Source organism: Homarus americanus, unplaced genomic scaffold (assembly GCF_018991925.1).
Source record: "Homarus americanus isolate GMGI-L3 unplaced genomic scaffold, GMGI_Hamer_2.0 scaffold52860, whole genome shotgun sequence".
NCBI lineage: Eukaryota > Metazoa > Arthropoda > Malacostraca > Decapoda > Nephropidae > Homarus > Homarus americanus.
The window spans coordinates 1-9,691 of record NW_024739819.1 but is presented as its reverse complement, the minus strand read 5'-3'; the positions used below and the strand labels follow the sequence as shown (position 1 = coordinate 9,691).

The following is a 9,691-nucleotide window of genomic DNA, read 5'->3' as shown; positions in this document are numbered from 1 at the left end:
AATCCTTGTAAAACAGTGAATAATTTTAATATAAACGTCATGTATTTTGCACAAGAGATAAAAATTAATCACCTGTATCACATTACAGTAGTGATTTAAGAGTAAAAGTGTATATGTACGTATATAGTATTCCACATACACGTAAGTATAAATACAAAGTTTATGTGATGATCGGACAACGTCCATTTCGGTTAACGTCACGTTTCCAAGAACGTACCTACGACGTTAACCGGCGCATGACTGTATACATAGAGCTAACCTACCACATGTCTAATACTCACCCAGACTCCCTCTCTGGGAGACATTCAAGAATGGCAAAAGCTCTAGGAAGTTGATTCTCTTTCTCACAAGCGTACACACAATCAATAGCAATGGTCATCATCTCCTCTGCAGATGGGATGATCTGTGCATGTTGATCGGGTCGAGAATGCTGAAATAATATTCCAATTGTCACAGAGATTCTAATATATTCATAATCTATAAAACAAGGCTCACACATACAGTCATAAAAAATATTTCTCATTACAGTATACAAAAGAAGCTGTAAAGAAAATCACAGAAAACTGGCATTTAACCCCTTTATTACGGAGACGCCATGTTTAATATTTTATTTAAATTACGCAAGGGTTAAGAGTTAATATAGTTTAAGTTAAGTTTTCAGTGACTTCATGCACATGTTGCTTTAATATTAAGAGTATTTATATGTATGCATCTACAACAGCCAGTGACCAATACATTTGTTTTCCTGATACTTTCTCCCATCACCCATCTATACCTTTAACAATACACATGTTGTACTTGTGTATGCCAGGTGTTGTGTTCATAGACAAGGCCACTACAATACTGTATAAGTGAAATCAATATAATACAACCAAAGTCCACCCTCTGAAAATCTTTGGAGAGTTTACTCATAATTTGTGGTCTAAGATGTAATATAAGTACTATTGTACTGTACTGTCATCAAACTACTGAATGTTTCCATATTAACACTAACTCTTGTGAGTACGATGTAGATTCAGTAAATGGGACAATTTATGAGGGCAAAATTTGGGCAAGGTATTTGTTATGTCTGAGCCATAACACATGCATACTATAAGTGAACGTTACATCAAATTCCCTTCACTTACTATGTATTTCAGCTTAAACAAGTCCATCTAACACTGTAATTTCCTCTAAAAATTTCATCAACCTCCCAGAACACCTTCAGGGAGAGTAAATCCCCCACTCTTTAAGTATTTACTCTAATATAAACTTATTTATGTTCCAAGTTGTAATATAAGTACTGTACAGTACAGTACTGTTATTAAACTATAAATGCACATTTACATGATCATTCTTTTGAATATATATCTTTCTATCTATCTTTATCAGTATAAGCTGGTACAGTACAGTACAATATGTCACCTACAAACATTTTCAAGAGAACAGGCACATATTCATTTATATGAGGTCAAGTTTCCTAATACTGCTTCTTATACAATGATATCTCTGTTGGTGCAGAGCACTTCCGGCAATGAGAGATTTCCGGGTAACGAGACAGCTCTCTCAAACCCGGAAAAAAATTCCTCTTCCCCGGAATTTTCCAGATACAGTGAGTTCTGCTATAACGCGTGTTTTGACAACGCGGATTAGCTCTAACGCGATTGATGAATAGAGGAACAATATTTGTAAAATGCGAACTCGTTTGCTCTAACGCGATTCCACTCGAACGGTTGTTATGGCTTGGTGCGGGGTTATGCAGTGTTTACAGTTCACATTCGACATCACATGTTCAATTGAGTTATGTGTTTTGTTTGTGAAGAATTGCAGAAATAATTTATGTACTATTTATGTACACAGTAAACTACTCACAAGGTCCTACCACTAATTATTTTATACTGAAACTTACTTTTGGGAAGCTGGATTAAAATGAAGATTACCGGTATATTAAAATAATAAAAATGTATTATAAACCTGTCTAACATACCGTAAAAGAACAATATACCCCGGTAATAAACACAGCTGCTATCATCACCCCCCCCTTGCCAGTGACGGGAAAGTGACCTTGACTGTGACCGCCTGTGGCTATTTTTAGCCGTCCTTGTGTTCGGAGGTGGTCAGTAATGCATATCTGTATATTTACTGATCATAATACTTATCTCCTATAAATAATTCATTTAAAATTTATTTTTTTATAAAGAATATTCAGTAAATGACTGCGTTAATTCTTGAAACTACCGACAGTGGTAAATTTAGGATATAGGTAAATGATGAACAGAAGTCACGTCATGGATTCGGAGTTTGGTTCTTAATGATCACCATAAATGTCTGGTCAACTTCACCTACCAGGTATAATGGTAGCCTCCATTTTTCACGAAACACGTATATAAATTAAAGAAAATACTTGCAGTGTGTTTAATATATTACAGTATATTATAAATAAATAAATAAACAAATAAATCGGCAAATCTATTTCAAGTAAAGGGAAATATTTTACTCACACCGACATTAGTTCCCGTTAAACAACTGACGCTTAAGTGAGTCACTAGTGTACACCAGCCGGTAAAATTTGATGCCAATACTTTAAGTGAATTGGCCTTATTTTAAATAACCAACCATAAATAAATGCAAAAAGGAAAAAAGATCAAAGGTGAGAAAAATTATATTGTATGTATGTTGTGTTGTCAAAGGAAGAGAAACAACTGAAACTCTGCAAGTGTGTGTAAATGAGGCAGAAAGATAGATCAGCAACCTAATACAGTTGTACCCCACTTAACGCGGTCAATAGAACCCAGAGGGTCCCGTGTTAAGTGAAATCCGCGTTAAGTGAACAACAGAACATATGGGATTAATTCCAATAGAAACCGGCCCGACCCCCAAACTCCACTTTTTGAAGACACATAACTATGTTGTAGTAAAAATAACATCTTAATTTTATGATGGTACATGCACACAATTAATACTTAAGAGAAATAGAGAAATACAGTCGCCAAGTTAATGTCCATTCAAATAATGGACTCAACTCCCTCCCCCTCTCACACTACACTGCCGGCTCTTTCCTCTCTGAGAAATTTTTGGGGGAAAACCACTAAATTTTAATAAATAATACCTCAAACTAAAGTTAGGATAATACAATTGACATTGCTGGATTCCTTGTAAGACCAGGAATATTTTGAATATAAATGTCATATATTTTGCACAAAAGATAACATATTTACTCAGAGAAAACATTATATCTAAAATTTGTATGTCTAATGCAAAATATATGATGTTTATATTCAAATGATCACCAAATTATAAGAATTCCAGCAATGTAAATTATATTCTGGCCGGGTAATTTGTATGAATTTTATGAGCTAAAACAAATATCTTCAGTTAATAAAAAAAAAAATATTCTTCACGACACTATCTGTCAATCAAAGTACCCCACCTTGCCTCCCCCCTCTTCCAACCGCGCGGTCAGTCCCAACCCTCCCCCCCACCCCCCACCAATCCTCCCTTCAAGAGAAGAGTGGGTGAAAAAAATAAATTTTAACATTTTGTATTAAATAATACCTCAGATTAAAGTTAGGATAATATAATTGACATTGCTGGATTCCTTGTAAGACCAGGAATATTTTGAATATAAATGTCATATATTTTGCACAAAAGATAACATACTTACTCAGATTAAACATTTTATCTAAAATTTGTATGTCTAATGCAAAATATATGATGTTTATATTCAAAATGATCATCAAATTATAAGAATTCCAGCAATGTAAATTATATTCTGACCGGGTAATTTGTATGAATTTTATGAGCTAAAACAAATATCTTCAGTTAATAAAAAAAAATATATATTCTTCACAGGGTAACAGATGGTCGGTCGGTCCCTCCCTCCCCCCCACCCCCACCAACCGTCCCAAGGAGATGTGTGGGAAAACCAGAATACTTAACTTTTTTGTAATAAATAATACCTCAAACTAAAGTTAGGATAATATAATTGACATTGCTGGATTCCTTGTAAGACCAGGAATATTTTGAATATAAATGTCATATATTTTGCACAAAAGATAACATAGTTACTCAGAGAAAAAATTTTATCTAAAATTTGTATGTCTAATGCAAAATATATGATGTTTATATTCAAAATGATCACCAAATTATAAGAATTCCAGCAATGTAAATTATATTCTGGCCAGGTAATTTGTATGAATTTTATGAGCTAAAACAGGCAGTCAGGCAGGGTGGCGGGTGGGGCAAGTCTAAAAATAGCGTCTCGAGCCGGACACTCACCGCGTATATGTGGAAAAAATCTGTGCTAAGTGAAAGTTCAGCTCTGGCGAGGCACCGCGTATATGATAAAACGCGTTAAGTGAAACCGCGTTAGGCGGGGTAATACTGTACTTGGTCACAATTTTCGTGATGCCATATGGAAGTAGGATCTACCATTAGACAATACTGTACATTATGCTTCCAATATCTTCCCAGGCGGTAGTATCTCCCTGTTTGGTAGCTGCCTAAAAATTTTAGTAATATTACTTTGATACAACATGATAAATTAGACAAACAATGAAAATAAACAAACAAAAGTTATTTACCACGACCTTCTCTCTGAGAACAGAGGGTAATAGATGGAGAGCAGATATGTAGGTTATTTATAGCCCGTCTTTGTGTAGGAAGTCGACCGCACTATAAATAATTCTTTTAAAATTTATATTTTTTACATAGAATATTCAGTACATGACTGTGATTATAAAATAGGCCGAGATATACGGTATGTAATATTTATGAGTGTGTGATGTAAACAGAGCGCTTGGCCTCTCTCTCTCTCTGTGTACTGTATGGGTGGAATTCGTGGTTTACAGTGAGTGATACGAATGTCGTAACATTACTAGGCTGAAGGCGCCTGAATACTACTTAAACACATCAAAACTATGTTAATTGATCACTGTATAATAAATTCATTCACTCATAATTTAAAATTCCCTTATCATCCTGTGTTATATACAGAAATACTTGAGTCCCTGAGCAAGTACACAAAAAGAAAACGGAGGACTAAGACATCCTGAAGTGGATAGAGAACGGACATCTCTACTGGGGGACTCAAACGTTTCTTATGTTTTGTGGGCGCTGTAGCATAATATGAATAATATGTAAATTACAATTTACTTATATATATATATGTAAATTGTAAAAATTTAAATAAAAGAAAAACTAAATACGTAGCGTTTAAAGTGTACTGTACAGTGTTGTGGCTTGGCGCGGGATTATGCAGTGTTTACAGTTCACGTTCGACATCACATGTTCAATTGATTTATGTGTTTTGTTTGTGAACAATTGCAGAAATAATTTATGTAATATTTATGTATACAGTATACCTGTACAGTATATGTAAATTGTAAAATTTTAAATAAGAGAGAAAAACAAAATACATAGCGTTTTAGACCCGCTCGCTCTGTTTACTCCACACTTTCAGTTTGAAACACGTGTGAAGTTTTTAAGCGTCCTCAGTGAATTCTGATTACTGTTCTCCAATTTTGTGACTATGGAAAAGAAGAATATCTCCGGGAAGCATTCTGGTGATCGCATTTCCGGTGGTGATCGAAAAATAAAGGCTATAATACTTGAAGAAAAGCTTGATGTTTCATGACTCATCAACCTCAACATCAACCTTCTCCCCCATCAAGTTATATTCATATTTTCTCAAGGTAAAGTGTAACATTTACTGTATGATTTCATTATTAGATATGAATGTAACATTTATTTAGACTGTGCTATCCTTTGTGTTAGGCTAACTACGAAATTTTTTTTCCATTTGGAGTAATCTGCACCTAACCCTATTTTCTCCATAAGCCCTGTTATTTCTATTACACGAATTTTTATAACACAATGTTTTACAAAAACACAACTATCGCGTTATAGCAGAACTGACTGTAGCAGAAAAATTTTCTCAGAAGTTCCAAAAATTGCCCATTAACATCATCTCTCGAACCCGGAAAAATATTCTCCCATCCCTGGAATTTTCCTGGTAACGGAAAAATGTTCTCAGAAGTTCCAGAAATTACCCATTACTGTACATCATCTCTTGAACTCGGAAAAATGTCCCCCATCTCCGGAATTCTTTGGGTACCAGAAAAATATTCTCGGAATTTCCAGAAAATGCACTTAATCTTCTCTCAAAGCTCCCCCACCCCCAGAATTTTCCTGGTATCAGAAAAATTTGCCTCACAAAATCGCAAAATTTCAATTCCTGCTATCAAAGAGTTCCAGGTTTGAGGGATTCCAGCTAACAGAGATATTACTGTACTAAAATAAAAAAATAAACTTTATGAAAAATCACAAACCATTAAGTTCTCAACAGCTTTCTTGAGTTATCTTTGACTGAGTCCCATTACTGTTTACCATTGTGTGTATACTATAAGAATAAACTGTCTATGTATACTCATATACTGAACCTATGTGAACTTGGATGACAATTTTAATAACTCACTTGTAATATTTTCAGCGGCAGACCAAGATCTTGTTTGGCTGTGGTCACTACATATGTCCGCAGGAGTATCTGAGCACTGCCAGGACACCACTTCTCACACCGGGCCAGGAAGGGCAGAAGCCACCGACGAATGTTTTGGATGTAGGTTTCTGGAGTGCTCTGGTGATCAAACCACAATATGTTAAAGGTACCCTTGTATATTGAAAGATTTGTTTACAAAAACAAATCTAAAAATTTATACAGTATAAGGCAAAGAGAAAGCAAAGATTTCCATTCTTATTTCCTATTTAGCATTTTTTTTTTCCAATAACTAGAGCTGGGTAATATTTACATCATTTTCCATCACCCCTTTACCACAGTCTTCTATCAAAGGCTTAACACTAATGTTTGAACTTCATAAAAGCTTCATATCATTTTACTACTACCACAGTAAACCTGCAAACAAGCTGGGGCTGATGAGTCCATACGCCTAACCCTTGCTATATACGAGGGTTACATTCCGCGAAAACCTCACATGAATTGAAATTGCATAAAGTGAATGCTCAAGACTCTTGGGGTTTTCATACGCAAAATTGCATGATATAAATTATTCCTTTGGGGTTTTTATACACAAATTTGCATATAAAATAAAAAATTAAAATAAAATAACTTTATTGTTGTGTTTGATGCTAGATAAGCAGGGCGCACATTTGCCAATGTCGGCGCGATCTGGCAACTATGGAGACTGCCCTCCAAGGTTCGGTTACCACACCAGTCTCCCTTTTGTGCTTCAATGATGCAGGACATAACCTTGACCTACATTTCCCTTGCAGTGATTTCAGTTATTCATAACAGTGTTGTGATAGTTTTGAACCATGCTTTATGTTGCTGGTAAGGGTGGAGGGGTGGAAGAACGTAAAAAGTGCAAGGAGATTGCACCACATGGTGATAATGTGGCGCTTACGTATAGAAATAATTATTCTACCTTGATTACTCATATAAAACTATTTGTAGATAATTTACTTACAATACTAATGCAACAAACTCCACCTTTTTATCTTAAATAGCAAGCCTGCTATGACTCATGTACAATGATCTCGCATGTGATGCAATCAATCCTATTTACAGTATATATGACAATATAGTCTTTACAGAGCCAAGAGTGAGAGGTGAACTTACTGTTGACATGAGCTGAACAATTTTGTCATCATCAGAGAGCTTGGAGTATTTATCAAGGGTCATAAAAGTGAGGCCAACCTCATACACCAGGACTTCTAAGGAATCCAGTGTGTCATGAAGCTCTTCAAGATCCTGAAACAATGAATCAATGGTAAATACTGTATTGTACTATAATATAATATTAATAATCAGTATCTAAAGAACGGTCAAAACCTGTCCCATCAACCTCTGAAGCATCTCTCAAGCAACTCCTAGCAACTCCAGAACCAGTTCCCTCTACCTAAGCAGATTCTCCAGAACCAATCCTATTAACAACTACACCATAATCACCATCTTCAGTTTCATCTCAATAAAGCCTCTGTCACTTCTACAAATGCCCATATCTACATGCAAGACAGTCCCAGGTTTCAAAGTAAGGGTTAAACTTTAATATTTACTTTCATTTACTGTATTTTGTTATTCCATTTTTTTCTTTTCTCTTAAATTAAGTGATTCAGGATGTATAAAATGACTTAGGCTATGATATAGTGCGCATAGGGTATGTGTTCCAACTTACGTACATTTCTGGCTTAAGAACGTCCTCAGGAACGGAACTTGTTCATAGTCCAGGGACCCACTGTACCTTGCAGTTGTTTTGACAGGCTTTATCTAATACATTTTTAACAAGATTTTGATCTATTTTATAAATAGATCCTACATTAAATACTGAAAAAATACAGTATGGGTTAAGTATCTAAATACCAAAGTACTGTATACTCTTCGATCTGAAAATTACATCTCGCATGAAGATTAGAAACCCATACTTGTTTTACCAGATGATTATACACTGTAATCCTAACCTAACCAAACATAGCATATGCATTCATTTCTTCACTTAGTGTCACTGTACATTACTTTGTCCCATTTGTCTTAAGATTTATATAAAGGTTGTAACATCAGAGTTAAGAACCTGACATGAGAGAGTGTAATAGACTTTGCAGCGGGAATAGCTAACCCATGCAAACATGTAAAATGGCCGCAAAACATTGAAGATGATGAGAAGGGCAAAAGCAAGTTGCTCAATTCTCTGCCTATTCTGGATAGAACTTTTTTTTTAGTTAGTAAATCCATGACACTCACTCAGCCAACTACTGTACTGCTAAAGGTACATAATACACTAAAAAATGTGTTCTGGGTCAAGAGAGCTGACCTTTAACCCTAAACTCAGGAGGCTTCTGTGTATCTCCAAAGGCAAATTACCTAGCAATGTTTTAGTAAAGACATGATGTGTAGAAATTCAAATGTGTTCAAATGTTTGGGAAAGTTCCAAAGTGCCATACAAGTACCCAGTATGCACTCCTCAGAGAAGACACACTAAAATTAAGTAAATATACAGATAAATAACCAGATAAATAGAATATCCTACATAGCAAGTCTACTACAGTATTTCTTAAGCTGTCTCCATTATTTATGAACTCTTACCTAATAGTACTTACTGCATAACCCAAAAATGGCATTACATGTACTTCATAAAACTGAGGAAAACCTTACTTTCTAAAACTAAGGACTTGTATGATGATTTTACTGTATAAATATCTATCATTATCTTTCACAAGAAAGGGTTAACATATAGGTAGGGTAGGAGTCAACCACATCTCCATTGATTACCTCCATGGGTAAACCTTTCAATAACCATAATAAAATAGGCAGAAATGTCTTACCATCACACCTCTCTCACGCCCAAGTTTCAGAAGGTCCAGTGATGCATCGACAAAGTGGCTACACCTCTCTATCTCCCGTGCTCGCTCCTGATACCACTCACTAACACTCTCCGCAGTCAGACTCACTCCTTCAAACTTCTCCATATCAGGTCGCTCTGCATATAGGAAATCAGCTGGGTCATCTTCTCCTTCATTAACTGCTTCCCTGTTAATATGATAATGGTAAAAATAAATAACCCATATTTTGTTGAGACAATGACTACAATGATGGTGCAGTGGCAACTCACTTTTATGTCCTGGGTTCAATCCTCATCTTGGGACAGATGTGAGAAGGGTGTTATCCAGAGTGACCCTACCAAACACAACAGGTTTTCTCCAG

The 9,691-nt window shown here is 35.5% G+C and overlaps 1 protein-coding gene across 1 annotated transcript; it reads right to left on the bottom strand.

The window, feature by feature from the left end:
- Window positions 1–240: 240 nt before the first annotated feature.
- On the bottom strand, window positions 241–9,576 carry LOC121875001 (neuroblastoma-amplified sequence-like). The gene is made up of 4 exons (XM_042379358.1): window positions 9,313–9,576; window positions 7,613–7,744; window positions 6,455–6,613; window positions 241–430 (listed from the first exon to the last, which is right to left on the bottom strand). The coding sequence occupies exons 1-4, from the start codon at window positions 9,454–9,456 to the stop codon at window positions 278–280; spliced, it is 588 nt and encodes a 195-aa protein (XP_042235292.1). The 5' UTR covers window positions 9,457–9,576; the 3' UTR covers window positions 241–277.
- Between the last annotated feature and the right edge of the window lie 115 nt (window positions 9,577–9,691).

Excerpts from the sequence above, each read along its gene's own strand:
- LOC121875001 (XM_042379358.1), bottom strand. The coding sequence starts at position 9,456 with ATGGAGAAGTTTGAAGGAGTGAGTCTGACTGCGGAGAGTGTTAGTGAG. Across the intron at positions 7,745-9,312 it reads GGCGTGAGAGAGGTGTGATG|GATCTTGAAGAGCTTCATGA; the intron begins GTAAGACATTTC and ends TCATTGTTTCAG. Across the intron at positions 431-6,454 it reads TGCCGCTGAAAATATTACAA|CATTCTCGACCCGATCAACA; the intron begins GTGAGTTATTAA and ends ATATTATTTCAG.